Source organism: Myxine glutinosa, chromosome 2 (genome assembly GCF_964187855.1).
Source record: "Myxine glutinosa chromosome 2, kmMyxGlut1.1, whole genome shotgun sequence".
Classification (NCBI taxonomy): Eukaryota; Metazoa; Chordata; class Myxini; order Myxiniformes; family Myxinidae; genus Myxine; species Myxine glutinosa.
Window position 1 is genome coordinate 215,431,917 of NC_136262.1, and position 24,194 is coordinate 215,456,110.

The 24,194-nt window shown below is 46.0% G+C and overlaps 1 protein-coding gene across 1 annotated transcript in view; it reads left to right on the forward strand.

The window, feature by feature from the left end:
• Positions 1–24,194, forward strand: part of LOC137420851 (uncharacterized) — a 27,831-nt gene extending 3,637 nt beyond the window's left edge. Inside the window, exons 5-8 of the mRNA XM_078772696.1 lie at positions 11,431–11,571; positions 16,188–16,360; positions 20,568–20,711; positions 23,605–24,194. Coding sequence (XP_078628822.1) covers positions 11,431–11,571; positions 16,188–16,360; positions 20,568–20,711; positions 23,605–23,826 — 680 coding nt within the window. The 3' untranslated portion in view covers positions 23,827–24,194. The remainder of the gene's footprint in view (positions 1–11,430; positions 11,572–16,187; positions 16,361–20,567; positions 20,712–23,604) is intronic.

The window sequence follows — 24,194 nt, forward strand, 5'->3', positions numbered from 1 at the left end:
CAAATGTGCCGTCCGAGGCAGAGTCTGTTCGGCACGTTCGGCACACATGATAGCTCGCTGCTCTCTGATTGGTTGAATCGTTTTTTGGACATAGCTCGGTAACTACTTGTCCGATTAATATGAAACCTTGAAAAGGCACATCCTCAGGTCCCCAGCAATATACCTGGCAAGTTTAAAGTATATCGGACCCGTGGTTTGTCGAGAACAGCGGTCACAGACACACAGACATACACACAGACATACAGAGATTACTGAATTATAGATACTAGGGCATGCCCGTACTATATATCCCGTGCCCGTACCCGTGCCCGTGCCCGTGCCCGGACGTGCCCGTGCATAAGCATAAAATTATATCCCCCCCCTCTATTTACATGAAATGGTTTGGTCCAGCGAACGGCTTGCGTGAACGGAAAGCGAACGGCTTGCGAGTACGGTGACAATCCCCCCCCCCCTCTATTTACATGAAATGGTTTGGTCCAAAGCGAACGGCTTGCGGAGTTTGGTAAATAAATCGCCATAGCTCGGTAACTACTTCTCCGATTAATATGAAACCTTGAAAAGGCACATCCTCGGGTCCCCAGCAATATACCTGGCAAGTTTCAAGTATATCGGACCCGTGGTTGTCGAGAAACAGCGGTCACAGACAAACACACACACACACACACACACACAGAGATTACTGGAATTATAGATACTAGGGCATGCCGTACTATATATATATCTAAAATTATATCCCCCCCCTCTATTTACATGAAATGGTTTGGTCCAGCGACGGCTTGCGTGAACGGAAAGCGAACGGCTTGCGAGTCCGTAAGTCCGGAAGTGACGTCCTCATTTGACTGTCCGGAAGGTCGCATATCGCAGTTACGATGAATCGCAAATTAGTTTTAATTAGTTTTAAAACATAGTTTAACGCCAACATAGTTTGCCAACGTGAAATAAATGAATACGCTCTCAAATGTGCCGTCCGAGGCAGAGTCTGTTCGCCACGTCGGCACACGTGATAGCTCGCTGCTCTCTGATTGGTTGAATCGTTTTTTGGACATAGCTCGGTAACTACTTCTCCGATTAATATGAAACCTTGAAAAGGCACATCCTCAGGTCCCCAGCAATATATGTGGCAAGTTTCAATTCGATCGGACCCGTGGTTGTCGAGAAACAGCGGTCACAGACACACAGAGATTACTGGAATTATAGATAGATATATATATATATATATATATATATATATATTATATATATATATATATATATATATATATATATATATATATATATATATATATATATATATATATACGTATACTGTACATATATATAAGCGAACTGTCCGTTTGTTTGTTTGTGAACCTACTCCTCTGAGCTCCCAAGGTTAATCGGCACGAAACTTTATAGGATAACATATTTTACCACCCTGCACCTAAATAAGGGTTTTAAAACAGTTATTTCCTCACAATTCATAAATTAAAACCATCCGAGCCACCACCTGTCGCCATGATCTCCGAGGGTCGATCCACATATGCAAATCTTTATTAAAAGCCCAATTTTTATCGGATTTCAACACGGATATCAGTATAATTAGTTCGATGGTGAGTTCCGATCATCAAATATGTTATCATATGTGAGAAACAACTTTTAATTAAGACGTTACCATGATCAGTAAGTTTGCCAAAGAAGGAGTCATGTGACCTCTCAAATGCGCTAATTAATCAAAAACCGAAAATAGTACAAACACAACCTATACATCGTTTTAAAGGTAAATTTACTGCTCATCTAACAACATAACTCTCAAGTGTGAAAAATAGTTTGTAGAAAAAGGACCCACGTGACGCCAACTCCAAACCACCATTTAACAATGGGTGCAGTCGAGAGCCACCCGAGACAAAAAGTGACAGACCGATGCGAAAACCAGAACAAGAGAGAGAGAGAGAGATATTCTTCCTCCTCCGTTCTTTAAGTCTCTCGATGATATCACCCCGACAAATCATGCACTTCGGGGGCGGGGCCTCACGGCCCTCTTGACCGCCCACCGATTCTCCGCCTCCACTGGGTGGGACCTTTTTCCTTAGTCGGTTGGTGGGTGGGGTTAATTGTCTATTATGATTCCTTTGAGGCGGGGTTTATTTTTCGATCGTAATGTTCGGATCCTGTCGGCGGTGGTGGGCGGGGTTTTGCCCGATCGGAAATGTTCAGGTTTCTGTCGGCATTTATGCCGGGAGTTATTGTTGTTGTTGTTGTTGGTTAATGGAGCGCTTGTTTTTATGGCCGGCTTTGTAGTAATTATTATTTTATTTATTTATTTTTGTTTTTGTATACAAGATCGAGGCTCGTGAAAGAGCTAACATTAATCACACAAAAAGACAAACCGACACACAAAACACAAAAAAGAAGGGGAGCGGCAGACAAGATGGGGAGAGAGGGGGAAGGACACAAAAGAGAGGGGGAAGAGGGGGAAGGACACAAACACAACATTTGAGAGCAGGGACATCGGGAGGACTTGGGGGGAGGTGGGAGAGGAATAAAACATATGAACACTGCAAGGACTCTGGGGTGAATTACCGGGGGTAGAAAAGATCAAGGTTTTCGATGGGGGAAGATAAGAGATGGTGGTGAACAGCTGTTTTAAAGACCTGGAGGGAGGAGTGGGATTGAAGGGAGTGGGGGAGTTTGTTCCAGAGGCGGGAGAAAAGGGGAATGAAAGAGTGAAGGTGAGCAGAGAGCCTAGACTTTGGCAGTTTAACCATAAGAGGGTTGCAGGCAGATCTTGTGCGACCTGAAGGAATATTGGGGGGACAGAGCACAGAGAGAGCTGGGGGAGCAAGGCCGGAGAGGAGTCGGTAGAAGACAGAAAGACCACCAACCTGCCTGCGGTGAGTGAGTGAAAGGCCCTCGGTGTTGACTACATCGCAGGAGATTCCAATGATTCTGAAAGCTTTGGCCTCAACAGCGTGAAGCCGAGCAAGGTGTGAGGCAGGAGCACCAGCCCAGAGGGGGGAACAGTATTCCATTGAGCTGTGGATGAAAGCCTTGTATGTGGTGAGGAGCTCAGGTGTGCCAAGGAAGGACTTTACACGACGGAGGATGCCCAGTCGGCGACTGGCTTTGGAGGCCAGCTTGGAAATGTGGTTTTCCCAAGAAAGATCATGGCAGATAGTGAGACCCAAAAGCTTGAGCGACAGAACTTCTTGGAGAGGATTGTTGAGAAAGTAGATGGGAGGGTTGTCCAGTCGGTCCTTTCGGAGAGACATTGTAAGAGTGTGAGATTTGTCAGGATTGAAAGACATGTTCCACTTGTTTGACCAGTCTGTGATTTTGTCCAGGTCTGCAGAGAGTGAGGAGGCTGCAGACTGCCGATCTGAGGGATGAGGAATGGAGCGACAGAGAGTAAAGTCGTCAGCAAAGAGATAGAGAGGATTTTCAAGAGAGTCAGAGAGAGCATTGATGAAGACCAGAAAAAGCACAGGGCCCAGAACACTACCTTGTGGAACTCCAGCCTGAACAGGAAGAGGAGATGAGAGAAACCCATTCAGGGCCACACGTTGACTACGACCAGAGAGGAAGTCCGCCAGCCATGCGTGGAGATTTCCATGGATACCAAAGGAGGAGAGTTTGGTGAGCAGAGCAGGGTGCCAGACCGTATCGAAGGCACGTGAAATGTCAAGGGAGACAGCTCTAATTTCCTGTTTGGCGTTGAGGACCTCCATCCATTGTTGAGAAAGCAGAAGCAGCATGTTCAGAGTAGAGTGACCAGGTCTGAAACCAAATTGATGATCAGAGATCAAGCCATTGGAGAAGAGGAAAGATTTAATATCTGAAGCAATGATGGATTCCATGACTTTGCTGATAATTGGGAGAAGGCTGATTGGTCTGTAGTTGCTGGGATCTGTTTTTGCACCTTTTTTGTGCAAAGCGGTGATGTTGGCTGGTTTCCAAGCAGATGGCAGATGACCTTGAGCAAAAGAGAGGGTGAAGAGAACAGAAAGAGGGAGTGAAAGAGCAGAAGAACATGATTTTAGGACCCGTGGGCTGATGCCGTCAGGACCAGTTGCAGAATCAGAGTCGAGGGTTGACAGAAACTTTTCCACCTTGTCAGGAGGAAAGGACACAGTCCAGGAGCAGCTGGGTACGACTGGGTACGGTGGGTACAGAGAGGGATGGGTTTGGGACACAAGATTTAGAGGCAAACACAGAGTTGAGGCATTCAGCTTTTTCACGTGCGGAGTCAGCTGTTAAGCCGTTTGAGGTGAGGGAGGGGATGGAGGGGGAACAAACACCAGAGACAGATTTGACCAGACGCCACCAGGATTTGGAAGAGGGAGACAGATAAGAGAGTTCGGTCTTGAGAATGGTGAGATATTGTTTCCTGGCTCTCCTGAGGGTGGACACACACTTGTTTCGGGCTTTGTGAAAGGAAATGAGATATCCTTCCGTTGGATTTGCTTTCCAGGAGACGAAAGCAAGTTGTTTCAGGGCAACAGCCTCACCACAAGATTCCGTGTACCATGGACGGGAGGAAGGGTATGACAACTGAAGACGAGATGCTATAAATCTGTGCATGAGAGAGAGCAATTTACTTTGAAAGAATTCCCAGGATGAGTTGATGTCAGAGGCGGTAGAGATGGGAGACCAGTCCAGATGATTGATGGCTGCTTGAAGACCGTGCCAGTTGGCCTGAGTGAAATGCCAGACTCGTCGACGCTGAGGAGGCTCTCTGAGAATGGTCAGAGAGATGTCCACTTTGACAAGCACATGATCAGATGAGCCGATTGGAGCAGAAGAAGAGCAGCAGACATTTTCAGGGAAGTTTGTCATAACCAAATCCAGAAGAGAAGATGCTCCGTTGACTGAGATCCGGGTCGGGAAATTGACAGATTGTGTCAGTCCCAGTGAGTCGCAGAAGTCCTTTGCTGAAGAGCCATGGCTGGTGAGAGAGGTACCCACACCCAGCCAACTGGCATGGTGACAATTGAAATCACCACATATGAGGAAGAGAGAGTTGGGATGGGTAGATAGAAGTTGGTCCATGTCGTGAAAATCAAGCTCAGACACGACTTGACCTCTGGGTAGGTTTAATATCATTTAGATCTGTAGTACATCCTGTAAGAATACATGCATGCAACAGGCATTAAAATCAGAGTATTTCATGAGCAATGGTCGATTCAATATAGCAAAGGTCCAACAGAGAGGACAGTCAGCGCAGCATTTAGGGGCGTACATACCATTCAAACTACAGGACTATGTCACAGTGAGTTCCGCTGGAGTGTCCGCGCGCCCCGGTTGTCCCGGGTCTTATAGACGCCCCTTCTGTAGCGAGCACACCCTGGGTTCACCTTGGTATAATTTCACTACATTCTCCCCGCCATCAGAACTATACTGCCGCTCGGCAGGTTGCAAGCAAGCATCAGCAATAAACGAATGGGTCACGTCAATCCACGTCAGTCGGTCCACCCGTAGCGGTCGGGGCGGCGAACTTCCCTGCCAGTTCGTGTTCGGAATCTACCGGGCACGGCGTCCCCAAGCCCGGAGTCCCCCACGTCGGAATAGCCGCCGGAGGTGGGAGTCGGAGGGGGCGCCCCTGCGCCTTCGGGCACGGGAGTGGGGGACGACGGGAGTAACGGTGGTAGTTCCATAGGGGAAGCTTCGGTAGAGTCCATAGACTCGTAGACGGGTTCGTCGATATCCCTGTCGTCGTCCCCACATGGGGCGAGATGGCGTACGGAGACAGTAGACTCGCGGCCATCTGCCGTTAACACGCGAGCATGCTCGGGATTAGCCTGGAGGACCTGCACCTTGTCAACAAGGGGGTCGTACTTGCTAGCGCGAACCGCTCGTTTGAGATAGGCGGGCCCCGGTTCAGCGAGCCAGCTGGGTAAAGATTGGATACTGCCGGAGCTTCTAGGGTGGTGGAACAGTCGTTCGTGAGGAGTCTGGTTGGTGGCAGTACATAGGAGAGCCCGGATCGAGTTTAGAGCGGCAGGTAGTGACCACGCCCATTTATCGAGGCCTCGGCCGAGGGTCCGAAGGCTTAGCATGACGGCCCTCCATATAATCCCATTAAAGCGTTCGATCTGCCCATTCGCTTGGGGCCGGTACGGGGTGGTGTAGCTCGAAGCGACATTATGCTGGAGCAAGTAGCCCCTCACCTCCTGGGACAGGAACACCGCACCCCGATCGGTATGCACGTAGGCCGGATACCCGAACATAGAAAACAAATTCTGCAGGCACCGAATAACCGTGGCAGCCGACATATCCCCGCACGTGTAAGCAAAGGGGAATCGGGAATATTCATCGACGATAGTGAGCAGATAGCGAGAGTTGCTCAACATTGCCAGCGGCCCTTTGAAGTCCATCGCCAAGCGCTCCCACGGTCTAGTAGCCCTAACGAGTGTCCCCATAGGAGGGTTATAAAAACGCGGTTTGAGTTCCGCACAGATCGCGCAATCACGGCAGATGCGGCGGATGTCCTCAATCGAGTACGGCAGATTGCCCTCGCGCACAAAATGCGCGAAGCACGTTACCCCGGGATGACACATAGTGCCGTGCAAAGTGCGCAGCCCCTCCAAAGTTACAACCCCCGCGCAAGTAGCCGGCCTCGATAAGGCGTCAGCGACCAGGTTATCCTTCCCCGGGCGGTATTTGATGGTGTAGCAGAAGTCGGCGAGTTCGATTCGCCAACGGGTGATTTTCTCATTCTTAATGCGCTGAGCATGTAAGGTGTCGTACATAAACGCAACACTCTGTTGGTCCGTGACGATTTGGAAACTCCGCCCAAGCAGATACGGCCGCCATCGCCGAATTGATTCGACGATCGCGTACGCTTCCTTTTCGACATACGAATGCCCCCGCTCGGCGGAGGTGAGAGTCCGCGAGAAGAAAGCCACAGGGCGGCCTCCTTGGGAGAGAGTCGCCGCTATCGCATGATCCGAGGCATCACTCTCCAAAACGAAAGAGGCACTCTCGTCAATCGTCGCGACAGCGGCGCCAGCGATGTCGACTTTAAGGCCCTCGAAGGCCGCCAGGGCGGCCGGGCCCATGGGGAAAGTGTCGCAGGCCACGAGGGGGCGGAGCTTCACGGAGAAATTTTGCACCCACTTTGAGTAGTGGGCGAACAGCCCTAGAGCGCGTTTCAGCGAAGCCCGATCGCTAGGCGGAGCCATATCGAGCAAAGGGCGCAGACGCTCCTTATCCGGAGAGACGGAGCCATGGGTCACGGTGTACCCCAAAAGGTCTACCGTGCGTAGAGAGTATCGACACTTAGCCGCATTCATGGTTAGGTGATATTTCCGCGCGACCTCGAGGAAGCGTTTCAGATTAGCGTCGTGATGCTCCTGGTCATACCCACAAACCGTAAGATTGTCCAGATAGACAAAGACATCGGTCAAATTCTCCTTCGCAACGAGGTCATCCATAGCCCTCTGAAAACAAGCGACTCCGTTAGTTACCCCAAAGGGAAGTCGCGTGAACTGGTACAACCGCTGACCCGATTCAAAGGCTGTAAAGACGCGATCAGCCCTAGAGATGGGGACTTGATGATACGCACTACGCAGATCGAGAGTGCTATAAACGGAATACAGGGCCACCTGGCGTACCAGGGCGTCCATCCCCGGTAAGGGGTAGGCATCCAGCTGTGTAAAACGATTAATCGTCTGCGAATAGTCGATTACCATGCGCCGGCGGTGGGCCTCACTCCGCACCACTAAGACTTGGGCCCGCCACGGTGACCTACTGTGTTCTATAATACCGTCCTTTAAGAGCAGGGCCGTTTCTTCCGCAATGAATTGCGCGTCTCACGCGCGAGAGTAGCGCCGCGATTTGACAGCTACAGGGGTACAATCAGTGGTCAGGTTGGGGAACAGTGAGAGTGGCTCCATGTCCATTTGAGCGAGGGCGCACACAGCGAGCGTGTCCGGCCCACCGAAGTCTATTTCCAAACGTCCATGCCGCTTAAGGAAATCAAGTCCTAACAGAACGTCAGCGCATAAAGCAGGTAATACCATGAGATACACGTCCGGGAACGTGCGTCCCTTTATCACAAGTTTCAATCGACACGCCCCTTTTGTGCTCAACCGAAGTCCCTGAGAGGCCATGAAGATCCGGCGGGTTGTCCCGAGAACCGGCCACCCATGTTGATGCACGAGTCGCTGATCGATAAAACTATCCATGGACCCCGTGTCAATCAAAGCTTGCGCAAAAACGCCCGCGACCGTGAGCGGAATGATGGCCTGCGCAAGGCCGGCAGACCCGGCAGGTATTGTACCGGCCGGGCGAGAAGATCGCGCCTCGCGGGTGGATCCCACGCCGGCTGCAATCCTTCGGGCAGCGTCGGCAGGTTGGGCCTCAGCAGGAGCATTGAAGTCAGTTGGCTCATCAGCAGTTTCATTTGCCAGAGTGGGTGTGTGTAGGTCGTAAGAGCAGCCGCCAGATGGCGCTCGAGTCACGTGAGAAAGATCTCTGCCGTCTGCAGATTCATATGCCAAAGTGGGTGCATGTAATTCGTAAAAGCCGCCGTCAGATGGGGCTCGAGTCACGTGCTGCGTTTGCCGCACATTGAGAGGAGTTTCCAAAGCAGGAGCATGTCGCTTGTTTGAAGTAGGCGTTCGAACGCCAGTCAAGGTCGGTCGCGCTGTGGCCGGTCGCGTTCGCGCCATTTGTTTCGGCGGCCCGGTGTATCTCACCAAGGTCGGGCGTGTAGCCAGAGGCCCGCGAGAAGGAGAGCGGCTCTTCAAAGCCGAGTGAGGCGCCCCGTCCAGCGCTCGATCCGTTGGCTCCGCGATGAGCCCATTCAAGGTCGCGCGGGGACGCGTGCCCCGAGCGGCCTTCCTGCAGACCTTTGCAAAATGGCCCTTGGTGGAGCACAGGTGGCATGTAGCCTCCCGGGCCGGGCATTCAGAGCGAGGGTGCTGCCGATTCCCGCAAAAATAACATTTTGCATACCGGTCAGGCCGTGGCCGGGCAGCGGCGGCAGCAGTGAGGCCGGAAGCGGAGGCCGCTTCAGGAGCTCCCAGAGACTCGGCCGTAGTGGTCGGGTCCTCCTCCGTATCCTCGGCGGTAGCCCTCTCCGGTCGCGCGAGTTGCGAGGTCCCCGCCACGACTCGTGGGTGATCATATGCGGTGGATTGTTCTCGGGCATCTGTGTATACGCGTGCCAGCCGTAGTGCCTCTGTAAATGTCAGATCCGCGACCTCCAGGAGCCGGAGCCGCAAGACTCCAGAATTAATTCCGGAGATGAATGAATCTCGGAGCAAGTCGTCCTGCACTTGCTCGTGGGTCCGGACGTCCTGCACGCAGTCTGCCAACAGGTAGCGCAACTCCTGCGCGAAGCGATCGATCGATTAAGATGGTTGCTGTCGCCGCTGAGAGAGTTGATGCCGGCCGTGGCACAGCGCTCCGTGTCTTTACGTAGAGGCGCTTCAGCTCGGCTAGAGCCGTAGCGTACGTCCCAAATCGAGAAATGTTCCGGAAAACGGTGTGATAGACCTTCGACTGTAACACGGACAGCTTCATCGCTGCGGTGGGCTCTGTTTCGTGAGCAGCAAAGTAATTCTCCAGCGTTTTGAGCCAGTGAGTGAACTCCGATGCTGATCCCTCAGCTTGAGGGTCGGCTCCGAGAATCGGTACCACGATCATCTTGTGGTCAGCCATTCCGGCGATCTAAATGATATTAAATGTCGTGAAAATCAAGCTCAGACACGACTTGACCTCTGGGTAGGTTTAATATCATTTAGATCTGTAGTACATCCTGTAAGAATACATGCATGCAACAGGCATTAAAATCAGAGTATTTCATGAGCAATGGTCGATTCAATATAGCAAAGGTCCAACAGAGAGGACAGTCAGCGCAGCATTTAGGGGCGTACATACCATTCAAACTACAGGACTATGTCACAGTGAGTTCCGCTGGAGTGTCCGCGCGCCCCGGTTGTCCCGGGTCTTATAGACGCCCCTTCTGTAGCGAGCACACCCTGGGTTCACCTTGGTATCATTTCACTACAGTCCATATTATCAGACAGTGAGATGTAGATGGAGTCATCGCTGTTTGGTGGACGGTACAACACACATATGAACAAAAGGTGGGAGCGAAGGGGAAGCCGTAGCCAAAGGTATTCCTGGGGGTGAGGTGGAGAGAGGGCAGTGGAGGGCGAGTGAGGAAGAGAGTTTTTTATAAAGATAGCAACCCCACCTCCAGGACGAGGCTCAGGTCTATCATACCGGAGGAGGGAGTAACCTGGGAGAGATACCAAGGCATCAGAGACATCATGAAGGAGGAAAGTTTCTGTTAAGCAGATCACATCTGGTTTGTCAGAAGCAACCTGTATGGAGAGGTCAGTCAAGTTTGAGCGAAGGCCTGGGCTAATTGTAAGAACATAGGGGAAATCACAGGGGGCAGCAATACACACACCGGGGAGATTAACGTTAAACCCTAGAGCTAATTAGCATGTCTTCACCTTCAACCCCCCCCGCCTCGCCCCCTCCCCCCGCCTCCCGTGTGAAGAACACATAAACAACCTTAAGCTCACAGTTTTTCTACTTACATAGATCGAGATTGATTTCCTACTCGCACGTGGTCCATGCTACCCTACACAATCCTATCTCCACTATGGTATGTCATCGCCTATCCCCAAAAACGTAACAATATATCAAGTTCTGAATCAAAAACAAAGGTTCTGTAATATTAACAGTGAAATAAAGAATTGTGGAGACCAAATACTTTTGTCAATTTCAACTTATTTTTTAGAGAAAATTGTGAGTTATTTGAGAAAAGTGCAAGGGTGCCAATATTTTTGGCCACGACTGTAACTCACAGGATTGTGGAGTAACTTATATTTCATAAAGCAAAAATGTGATTATTTTATAAAATATTTATTATCAAAGTGATAACGGAATTCAAATGACTGAGTAAAAATGCTTGCGTGTGTATATGTAAATATAGTTATTTATATATATATATTTACTGCAAATAAAAATTACTAGCATCTCACTTCTAGCGTTATAGTTGTGAAAACAACCGGAATGGTTCATGCAATCACCCAAATTCAAATGTATGTAGGAAAAGTTTTTGCATAAATTCACCTTTCCTGAGATGAAACAAAATGGTGAGTAGTTCTTACACTGATATTGTGTGTGCTTCCTTTCAGAGAAATATGTGATGTTACTTCGGGAATGTGACGTCACTTACTGTGTGACAGAGAAATAAATACACCGGGCTTTTATTTATTTAGATATGCCATGATAATTGTAATTTTACAGTAGCTGATTTTGTCCACAAATTCAGTAGTTTATCAGTTATATATAGTATCAGAATGATGCGTAACGAGCAAGGGTCTAACCACGAGATGAATAAAGCAAGGTTCTAACTACAAGGGTTATGGTTTCTGGGCAAATGTCGACCATTTATCCACTTTTAACACTTGTTCCTTGTACATCATGCAGGAGACCAAGTGCAACCCAAATATTTTGAGGAACAGCAGTGGATGTTTCCATCCACGACCCAAAACTTCAAGAACGATGAATTCCAGTATCGTGGATTCTGTGTCTACACACTGGCAGCACGAGATCGGTTACTACTGCCTGGTCGGTTTTAATTCTCTCCATCCATGCTTAGTTACAGAATTTCCCAAGCTATGACATAACCCTCCCTGTGAGGGAACAACCTCTTATAAACCACCATATCACATTAAGATTTCTTTATTTAGAACGAGCAGAAGTACCCGGCATTGCGGGCGGGGGGAGGGGAGGGGAGGGGAACGGGGGGGGGGAGGGAGAAGAGTGGGAGGGGGAGAGGGGAGAAGAGGGGTGAGGGATGAGGGTGAGGGATGGGAGGGGGGAGGGGTGGGAGGGGAGGAGGGAGGGGGGAGGGGTGGAGGGGAGGAGGGAGGGGGGAGCGGGAGGGGAGGGGGAAGGGGGAGAGGGAGGGGGAAGGGGGAGAGGGGGGGAGAGGGGGGAGGGGGGAAGGGGGAGGGGAGAGGGAAGAGGGGGGGATGGGAGGGTGAGGGATGGGAGGGTGGAGGGGGTGGGATGGGGGAGAGGGGAGGGGAACGGGGGGGAGGGGAGAAGAGGGGGGAGGGGAGAAGAGGGGGGAGGGGAGAAGGGTGGGGGGGGGGAAGGGAGGGGGAGGGGAGAAGGGGAGGGGGTAGGGTGGAGGGGGCAGGGAGGGGGAGGGGGTATGGTGGAGGGGAAGGGAGGGGGAAGGGGAGGGGAGGGGAGGGGGAAAGGGAGGGGGAGGGGGAGAGGGAGGGGGAGGGGGAAAAGGGAGGGGGAGGGGGAAAATGGAGGGGGAGGGGAGAAGGGGAGGGGTAGGGGAGAAGGGGAGGGGTAGGGGTGGAGGGGGAAGGGAGGGGGGGACGGAGGGGGGAGGGGGAAGGGGGAGGGAAGGGGATGGCCAGTCAACAATGACGTTGCAGTTCTCATGGTCGGAGAGCAGCACAACAATCGGACATAGTCCTGCATATTCGCAACAGCACGAAGCGGATTTTGGAGACTCACCGATCCTGTGACGTCCTCCAGTACCAGCGTTGCCAGGCGGGGGAAGGGAGACCCGTACATTCCCAACCCGTACATTCGCCCTCTCGGCTCAAGCTCACTCGGACAAAAGCCTCACACAAATTACACCGTGAAGGCCCAATGGTCATGTCTATGCCACAAATCACGGGCGCACTGAATTGAAAATATATAGAACGCTCATACTCCGTGAAAAGTGAAGCCGCCATGTCGCCATCTTGGTCAGCACTCTCGCTCGCTTCGCGGATCTCGTTTTGTGCGGCAATAAACTGCTCCAATCGGTTACTGAAGGGTTCTGGAAAGACGTTTCACAGCTGTTTCAAAGACATTTAATTCATATCGCACAAAATCGATACAAAACACGATCGCATAAAAGGTTGAAAAACGTGTGATGTGTGACGGGATGGAACATCACGTGATCGCTCTGAGCGAATCAGTCTGGCGGCGGGAATGGAAATCACGTGATCGTCTCTGAGCGAATCAGCGAGCTGCTCTGAACCGCTGAGATTAGCGGGTACTTCGCTGAAATGCGCTGAGGTAAATATGAATAAAAAATATGGATCTCGTCAAATATGGTCTCGGCCATGTTCGTCCCAGGCTCAATGGCTATGTCTATGCAAATATCAAGTACCGTGAGCCTCTCCGTTTAGGAGTCTATCGGTAACATTACACACACACACACACACACACACACACACACACACACACACACACACACCACACACACACACAAACTGTGTTTTATATATATAGATGTTTCTTCAGCCTTAATTCTCATTTTTTTAAACCTTATTTTCGTTCTCCTTCCCCCTCCACTCTCCCCCTACCCCCCGAATAAACTGAAAGGGACCTTCGTTTTGACAGGTTGACAAGTCTGTTTTTCTTGCTTATATGATCGTCACTAATCAACACACACAGCTGCACATGATAATACTGGAGAATACACATGACACCGGGAAAAGATGGACACGGACTATTATGATGACGTACAAATTAATTGATAGGTCTGCTTGAAATGAGTGTTTTCTCTTCATGCCATTGCCACCTCTCTTATCTTCCTCGGTTGGGACATACTGTTCCGAAGTCAGATGCATTCCAGCTCAGGTTTTATCACTTCATCTTCTGCACTCAAATAGAGATCTTTTAGCACAGCACACTCATTCTGCCTGGTTTAAATTTCACTCTGCACATCATCAATCTCACATGTCAGTTGTGAAGGAAAGGTCAAACATTTCTTGTGCTGCTACCTATGTGTGGGCTGGCAGAATAGCCTAGACTAGAGGTATGCACACTTACCTCTGAGCAGTCCTTTTTTTTCTTTTCTTTTTTTTTGTATACAAGATCGAGGCTCGTTTCGGAGCTAGCACATCAAACACATATTAGCACAAAAAACACAAAAAACATAAACGGACACATAAAACAATAAAGGGGAGGGGGAGACAAGATGGGGAGAGAGAGGGAAGCACACAAGCACAACAGTAGAGAACAGGGACATCGACAGATCTGTTCGAAGGGAGAGGGCTTGGTGGGGAGGAGAGGGAGGGAAGGGGTACACGGTACAAAACAAATTGACACGACAAGGAATTTCAGGAATGAAGTCGGAGATTGAAAGATGTGGATTTGGGGTGTATTAACGGGAGTAGAAAAGATCAAGGTTTTGGATGGGGGAAGATTAGTTTCAGAATTGTCCACAAATTCAGGAGTTTATCAGTTATATATAGTATTAAAAAAAACCAAAAAAAAAAACACCTTTAGAGGCCATTTTTCCCCGCAAAGCGGGGGTTGGCCTTTTTCGGGGACCGTGGTTGTTGTTGTTTTTTGGTCCCATTTTTGCAGCAATGTTTTACGGCTGGAAGCCCTTCCTGCCGCCAACCCTTTTTGTCACCTTTTACGACAAGCAGGGAATTACCAGTGAACTGGTACTCAATTAGCCGACCTCGGAAGGTATGTACAGGCTGAGTCAACCCCCCTGGCGTTAATTCAGCGATCGACCGGGATTCGAACCCAGGATCTGGTAGGATCCTAAGCTGGCACCCTAGCCGCTAAGCCAACACCAGGCATTATCAGAATGATGCATAACGAGCAAGGGGGATATGTCAAGGGAGCCTGCCGAACAGCTGTTTTAAAGACCTGGAGGGACGAGAGGGATTAAAGAGAGTGTGGGAGTTTGTTTCAGACTCGGGGAAAAAAGAGGAATAAAAGAGTGAAGGTGAGCAGAGAGTCTTGATTTTGGCAATTTCACCAGAAGAGGGTTGCTGGCAGTTCTTGTGCATCCTGCAGGAATATTTGGGGTACACAGCACAGACAGAGCTGGGGGAGCGGTAGAGAGGAGTCGGTAGAAGACAGAAAGACCACCAACCTGCCTGCGGTGAGAGAGTGAAAGGCCCTCAGAATCAGCTTCATCGTGGGAGATTCCAATGATTCTGAAAGCTTTGGTTTCTATGACGTGAAGCCGAGCTAGGTGTGAGACAGGAGCACTAGCCTAGAGGGGAGAGCAGTATTCCATTGAGCTACGGATGAAAGCCTTGTATGTGTTGAGGAGCTCAGGTATGCCAAGGAAGGACTTCGCACGACAGAGGATGCCCAGTCGGCGGCTGGCTTTGGAGGCCAGCTTGGAAATGTGGTTTTCCCAGGAAATTTCATGGCTGATAGTGAGACCCAAAAGCTTGAGTGACAGAACTTATTCAAGAGGATTGTTCAGAAAGTATATGGGTGGGGGGGGGGTGGGGGGGGGGTTCCATATGGTCTTTTCGGAGAGACATAGTGAGAGTGTGACATTTGTCAGGATTGAAAGACGTGTTCCACTTGATTGACCAGTTTGTGATTATGTCCAGGTCTGCAGAGAATGAAGAGGCTGCTGCCTGCCAATTTAAGGGTTGAGATATGGAGCGGCAGAGAGTGGAGTCATCAGCAAAGAGATAGAGAGGATTTTCCAGAGAGTCGGAAAGATCATTGATGAAGACCAAAAAAAGCACAGGGCCCAGAACACTACCTTGAGGAACTCCAGCCTGAACAGGAAGGGGAGATGAGAGAATTCCATTCAGGGCCACATGTTGACTGTGACCGGAAAGGAAGTCCGCAAGCCCTGCGTGGATATTTTCCATGGATACCATAGGAGGAGAGTTTAGTGAGCAGAGCGGGGTGCCAGACTGTATCGAAGGCACGAGATATGTCAAGGGAGACATCTCTGATTTCCTGTTTGGTGTTGAGGACCTCCATCTGTTGTTGAGGCAGCAGAAGCAGCATGTCCAGAGTAGAATGACCTGGTCTGAATAATTTATAGAAGTAGAATGACCAAGTCTATCATTTATAGAGTAGAATGACCAAGTCTATCATTTGGTTCAAATCTCGGCAGAGATATAAACTGTTATCCTGGTGTTTCGCTGGTGTGGCAATTAATCAATGTGTGTGCCGTCCCTTGGATGAGCGTTAAACGGGGCATCCCATCTGCTGGCCTTAGTTGGTGGAATTTGAAGGTCTTCGTGTCTGTCCTAGGTGAAGATACGCTGAGCTATTTCTGGAAACCTGAACAAATTATATATTCTTGCTATAACCTACATGGGGCACTGCATCCAGCAAATGAAACTACCTGCAGTTATGTGCTGCATCCAAAAAACACGTTTTTGGCCATGTCTCCATCTGTAGTTGAGTCCTGCCTCTCTCCCCCTTTGCATATTCACCTCCTGCAGGAAACCCAGAGATCGGGATTTTCAAACATCACGAGAAGCTGTATGTGTTCTCCTCAAAAGAAGCGGCTCATGCTTTCGCAGCAAACCCAGACCTGCATGTGCACACAGTGGCTAATGCTGCGAGGCGTTCTCCTGAGCTCCTTCGGCTACTGGATTTGCACCAGAACTTCCCTGTAAATAAGTAATGTGGTGATATGTCCATTGCTGCATGTACTGTACAAGCATACTGTAATGTGTTCTCAGGAATCGTTTGTTCATTTGGTGTCAAACCCAAGTTATTGGTACACGTTTTGCTTCAGTGGTATATGTACAAGACAATCTGATATGGGTCACGTACCATTATATAATGGGACAGACAAGCTGACAAAAGACATCTCTTTATTCTGTATGTGCAAATATGGTTGAAATTTGACCTCCCCTCAGCACTTTGTTGATACACTTATTTTTTTGTATGTTGAAAGCTCCAGTCACGGACTATAGTCCTCATTGAGGCTGGGCTTTAAATATAGATCTGCATTGATAAAAAAAGTGAAGAAAGGGAGAATAGTCTAAGAGTTTTTGAAAAGGGGAAGGTGTTTGGAAAGACATGAGAAGGTAAAGAGTTCCAGAGTTTGGCAGTGGTGGGAAAGAGTACATGCTCTTACATGCCTCTTACTTCACCTCTCCTTAATCCTATCACATCTTAAACTTCCTTCCATTCTTCTCCACATCTTAAACTTCTCCACTCTTTCCACACTCCTCAAACGCACATTTCTCTCTCTTATCATCCTCCCAGCTCTCAATTTTAATCTATCAATTTTAACTCCATCTGTCAGTATGCATACGTAATATATATACATGTACCCCCTAATTGTGCATTAAGCCCTCTGAATGCTGACATGGCAAAAGGTCTTGCCATATTCAGCAAGTGCATACCATAAACAGACCCATGAGCTCTCACCCCTGTAAGTTCACAAAAGCATATCATTGAGGAAGAACCTTATTGAGGATAGTGGGTCAAGTAGAGGATTGCGGGGGAAGGTTGAGATCTGTCACTGGGTTTGACATGGCCTTGTACACCTCACTACACAGAGTATAACTTGGCAACGGGACCATTGCAGGCACTTTTGGTTTGCACATTGGGGATGAAAAAATTAAGGCTGGCCTTAGAAATCGGCCCATGTGAGCACTTTGTCCCATGAACAACGTAACTATTGTCTGAAAATATGAACAATTTAGTATGCATGCGTTATACAGAGCACAGTCGTTGCACCAGGAGTCAAGACCAGCAGCAGAGAGACCATGGAGTCATACCACCTCACAAGCATAGAGCAATTAAGCACATTTCGTCAACCAAAATGCTTTATAATGTTATCACAGTAATGATTATATCATTATTTATTAATAGTTGTACACCGCTCCTTTCCTATGCCATCTCCAGGCATTGCAAATCGTCATTGCCGGGCACCAAAGGGGGCTCGGCAGTGACGCACGCTGAAAGAGAGTACTCAGTTTTCACTCTGGTTTCTTTCTTGTTTGTTTGTTGTACACCGCTCCTTTCCTATGCCACCTCCAGGCATTGCAAATCGTCATTGCCGGGCACCAAAGGGGGCTCGGCAGTGACGCACGCTGAAAGAGAGTACTCAGTTTTCACTCTGGTTTCTTTCTTGTTTGTTTGTTGTACACCGCTCCTTTCCTATGCCACCTCCAGGCATTGCAAATCGTCATTGCCGGGCACCAAAGGGGGCTCGGCAGTGACGCACGCTGAAAGAGAGTACTCAGTTTTCACTCTGGTTTCTTGCTTTCTTGCTTTCTTGTTTTCTTGGTTGTCCGGGCGATATCTCAGCCATCCTTTGAGCTAGGAAGCTGAAATTTCGGCACAGTAGTGAGCAAGTCCTTTGTCAAATACGGTATTTTTTGTTTTTTGAATAATCAATTAATTGAGGAGTTATTTAATTATTAGCGTTTAATTAAGTACTTATTTAATTAATTAAATTTCATTTCTCTTCTGACCATTATTAACTCAGGCACCTTTTGAGTTAGGAAGCTGACATTTGGACATGCCGATGACCAGGTGATTTGGCTGCAAAGGATATTTTTGATTTATTAATTAATCAATTAATCGATTAATTATTTAATTATTCGATTAATGACAAAAAATTTTTTTTTTTTAAAGTTACAGATTCTGATGAAATAGTGGTAGTTTATGTGTTCTCTGACCAAATTGATTAATAATTTAATTTTTTTATGATTATTATTTATTTATTTTCATTATTAATCATTTATTTATTTTCTTTCTCATTTGGCCAATATCTCAGGCACCTTTTGAGCTGGGAAGCTAATATTTGGACATGAGTGACCAAGTGATGTGGCTATCAAGGATATTTTTGATTTATTGATTAATCATTTCATCTATTAAGTATTTATTGATTAATCGATTAATTATTTATTGAGTAATTAATTAATTATTTAATTTTTTTATAAATGACTTATTTAATTAAATTTCTAAAAGATACATCTTCGGATGAAGCACTACTGGTTTAGTTATGCGATTAGCCAATTGATTATGAAAATATTTTGTGATCTTTTATTGATTTTAATTATACAATTAATCAATCAATTAGTGTACACCTCTCCCTCCCAATGCAGCCTCAATGAGCTGCACTGCGGTATTGCCGGGCGCCGGAGGCGCCCCGGCAATGCCGCGCTGCAGCATATTTAATTATTTGGCATGGGGCGGTGTACTTTGAATGTATGTGTACTTGTTTTCTTGTTTGTTTGTTTTCTTTCTTGGTTGTCCGGACGATATCTCAGCCATCCTTTGAGCTAGGAAGCTGAAATTTCGGCACAGTAGTGAGCAAGTCCTTTGTCAAATACGGTATTTTTTGTTTTTTGAATAATCAATTAATTGAGGAGTTATTTAATTATTAGCGTTTAATTAAGTACTTATTTAATTAATTAAATTTCATTTCTCTTCTGACCATTATTAACTCAGGCACCTTTTGAGTTAGGAAGCTGATATTTGGACATGCCAATGACCAGGTGATTTGGCTGCAAAGGATATTTTTGATTTATTAATTAATCAATTAATCGATTAATTATTTAATTATTCGATTAATGACAAAAAAAAATTTTTTTTTAAAGTTACAGATTCTGATGAAATAGTGGTAGTTTATGTGTTCTCTGACCAAATTGATTAATAATTTAATTTTTTTATGATTATTATTTATTTATTTTCATTATTAATCATTTATTTATTTTCTTTCTCATTTGGCCAATATCTCAGGCACCTTTTGAGCTGGGAAGCTAATATTTGGACATGAGTGACCAAGTGATGTGGCTATCAAGGATATTTTTGATTTATTGATTAATCATTTCATCTATTAAGTATTTATTGATTAATCGATTAATTATTTATTGAGTAATCAATTAATTATTTAATTTTTTATAAATGACTTATTTTTGATTTATTGATTAATCATTTCATCTATTAATTATTTATTGATTAATCGATTAATTATTTATTGAGTAATCAATTAATTATTTAATTTTTTATAAATGACTTATTTAATTAAATTTCTAAAAGATACATCTTCGGATGAAGCACTAGTGGTTTAGTTATGCGATTAGCCAATTGATTATGAAAATATTTTGTGATAATCTTTTATTGATTTTAATTAATCAATCAATTAGTGTACACCTCTCCCTCCCAATGCAGCCTTAATGAGCTGCACTGCGGTATTGCCGGGCGCCGGAGGCGCCCCGGCAATGCCGCGCTGCAGCATATTTAATTATTTGGCATGGGGCGGTGTACTTTGAATGTATGTGTACTTGTTTCTGTTATGGTTGGACAGGAACAATAAATAAGCAAGAAATATGTCGTGCATGGCATGATACTTGTAAAATCCCTAAAATAAGTTGTTAACCTTTGCTCAATGTTGACCTTTTGGCCGATGTTGACCTCAAAAATAATTGATGGTTGAATTCAGTGATCTGATATGCAAACTTCTTCAAATTTCAAGTCAATCAGATGAAAATTGTTGATTTTAGAAATTTGACAAGTTGTTGACCTTTTGACCTCGAAATAAACAGGGTTCTTCCTTCTGACCAAGTCCACCATTTGGTGAGGTTTTGTAAAGATCGGTTTAAAATTGTGACCTGTAGGCGACTGACGTACAGACAGACAGACAGACACAGAATAATGCACAAGACCAACCAATATACTTGAAAAATCTTCGATTTTCACAACTAATAAATGATTTTATTTCAGCGAAATTGCTTCTAAATTGCCAGGGAAATGCGTCATTGCTTCCCAACACGATGTGATCCCCATGAAGCAAATTATCGGGGTGTTTGCTCTGCACATTGTGTGACACCTGGATTGTTGTGATTCCCCCGCAGAGTCTTGAACACAAACCCTGTTCTGTGAAAACCGTCACAACGAGTGACTTTGCGACACAGACCGACACCCATATCCTGGGGCCAAACATCAACAAGTCGTATGAGTGGAACGAGTGGGAGCTGAGGCGCCAGGCCATCAAATTGGTATGCTTATAATATACACAATATACTTATAACAGGGCTTCGGTGTGTACTGAAATAATTTGCTTGTGCCAGTTGGTTTTATTTTTGCATGTGCATCATTTAAACTTCACGGGCAAGTGCATGAGCTCATATTCGGTTTCCTCGCTCAAGTATAAAGAAATGTCATACAAGTACACATACATTCAAAGTACACCGCCCCATGCCAAATAATTAAATATCCTACAGCGCGGCATTGCCGGGGCGCCTCCGGCGCCCGGCAATACCGCAGTGCAGCTCATTGAGGCTGCATTGGGAGGGAGAGGTGTACACTAATTGATTGATTAATTGTATAATTAAAATCAATAAAAGATTATCACAAAATATTTTCATAATCAATTGGCTAATCGCATAACTAAACCACTAGTGCTTCATCCGAAGATGTATCTTTTAGAAATTTAATTAAATAAGTCATTTATAAAAAATTAAATAATTAATTGATTACTCAATAAATAATTAATCGATTAATCAATAAATAATTAATAGATGAAATGATTAATCAATAAATCAAAAATATCCTTGATAGCCACATCACTTGGTCACTCATGTCCAAATATTAGCTTCCGAGCTCAAAAGGTGCCTGAGATATTGGCCAAATGAGAAAGAAAATAAATAAATGATTAATAATGAAAATAAATAAATAATAATCATAAAAAAATTAAATTATTAATCAATTTGGTCAGAGAACACATAAACTACCACTATTTCATCAGAATCGGTAACTTAAAAAAAAAAATTTTTTTGTCATTAATCAAATAATTAAATAATTAATCGATTAATTGATTAATTAATAAATCAAAAATAGCCTTTGCAGCCAAATCACCTGGTCATTGGCATGTCCAAATATCAGCTTCCTAACTCAAAAGGTGCCTGAGTTAATGGTCAGAAGAGAAAGGAAATTTGATTAATTAAATAAGTACTTAATTAATCGCTAATAATTAAATAACTCCTCAATTTATTGATTAATCCAAAAAAAAAAAATACCGTTTTTGACAAAGGACTTGCTCACTACTGTGCCGAAATTTCAGCTTCCTAGCTCAAAGGATGGCTGAGATATCGCCCGGACAAACAAACAAGAAAACAAGAAAACAACCAGAGTGAAAACTGAGTACTCTCTTTCAGCGTGCGTCACTGCCGAGCCCCCTTCGGTGCCTGGCAATGACGATTTGCAATGCCTGGAGATGGCATAGGAAAGGAGCGGTGTACAACAAGAAACCAGAGTGAAAACTGAGTACTCTCTTTCAGCGTGCGTCACTGCCGAGCCCCCTTCGGTGCCCAGCAATGACGATTTGCAATGCCTGGAGATGGCATAGGAAAGGAGCGGTGTACAACAAGAAACCAGAGTGAAAACTGAGTACTCTCTTTCAGCGTGCGTCACTGCCGAGCCCCCTTCGGTGCCCGGCAATGACGATTTGCAATGCCTGGAGATGGCATAGGAAAGGAGCGGTGTACAACAAGAAACCAGAGTGAAAACTGAGTACTCTCTTTCAGCGTGCGTCACTGCCGAGCCCCCTTCGGTGCCCAGCAATGACGATTTGCAATGCCTGGAGATGGCATAGGAAAGGAGCGGTGTACAACAAACGCTGCATGGAGCCATATAGGAGTAATGATTTGTCGTGCAGCATAGAATGATTATCTGCGATGTTTTGCTCACAGAAGGCCAACCTTCGATAAAAACCAAACTCAAAACTTCAAAAACAGAGAATAACCCAATCTGGTTATGATTGACTTTTTAACCTCGCAAATTTTATATCGGAGATTAAACGGTTAACCAGCGAAGGTGCTTGATTGAATGTCATACCGATTTCTGTATAGGCAGCCCAAGTCCCTGGTTTGAGTCCCTGATTGGCTGTGAAAGGTCACATGCCATTTACAACCAATCAGGAACTTACGAAAGGAAAACATGGCTGTCTCTGCAAAAATCGAGTACAAAATTGACGAAGTTGAATTTTCTTCTTTGCAATATCATCAATGTAATTCTTCACTTACATCGAGTCATCGATCAGATATATGAAGTTTCAGATTTTTCAGATAAGGATGTAGATTCAAGCAATATTGGCTGGAATACCACTTCACCGATGATGTCATCGTTCCCACCATATACAAAAAAAATTGGACATCTCCGAAACCACTCAATGAAAAAATTTGAAACTTGCCATATGTCATCAACTGTCACCCCTTGGGGAGTTGATGACATATGCCAAGTTTCAAATTTTTTCATTGAGTGGTTTCGAAGATGTCCAAATTTTTTTTCCTTTAATCCAACATGACTACAATATCATGTGACCTACTATGTCAAAGTTATCAATAAAATATTCTCCATGGGGAGCCCCTCCTATGTTTGAAGTTTAACATCGATCAGACAAGCGGTTTCAGAGAAAAACAAGACCGATAGTCTAACAACGGCCGAGCCAGGCTTGGATATGCTGAGTGGAGATCTGCTGTCCTCCTGTCACATGACCAGATTCTCAGCTCTGATTGGTGGATGTTTGTGAGTGACGGACAGACAAACGCTGTTCCGTTAAAATTTTAAGTCAAAATATATAGATGAAGACAAAAAGACAGATGTGGGCGTTCCAATAGTCTCGCAACCCCTTTGGGGTGAAACTAATGAATACCCTTAATATAAGCTCAGCCTGCAGACATATTGATATCACATACACCTTGAGGTACTTTGTCATTATAATGGGTTTAATTGTAGTGACTTGTGATACCTGCCATTTAAGATAGAAACAGCAATGTTTAAGACTATTTGAAACAATGCTTTGCAAAACTTCATGAACATTGCATACCATTATTGTCTTTGCATGGTGGTTCGTTGTTTTGTCCTCACGAGATGTCCGTCCTTCCTTCACAGGCGAACATACGTTTGAAGGTGACACATTCAGTGCAGACTATGTTGAGCCACATGAGACGAGACAACGAGACTCAGCTGTACTCGCCACGTGAGGTCGCCTGTCAGACAGCGAGAGACAACAGCTCTTCCATGCCAAAAGCACAAGTATATTTGGCTGGTCTACGAGGCTTGCGGACAAACTTTCGTGAAGTGGACCTCACCAGAAAGGTGGACGAGTCCTAAGCTCGCTCTCTCTCTCGGACCAGCGATAATTTTTGGACAAAAGGAGGTTTGGTCTACCTGATACAGGAACTGTAAGGTTTTACTTCCTTTCTTTTTGAGAGTTTATTTTTGAGTACCAAAACATTTTAGAAACTTTTTTTAGTATTTCACTTTCGTAATATTTTATTATTATTATTTTTCACTCATCCTCTAAAAGCAACCCTTCAAAAACCGTTGTTGATTTCACCAAAACAACCACACTTTTGATTATCAACATTGATTGTATTGTCATTTTACTCTCGATACCACTCAAGCCCATCACTATTCTCCTCACATCCAAATTCACCCCTCTTATTTTACTTCATCTGCCTTATCCAATGTAAAGGAAA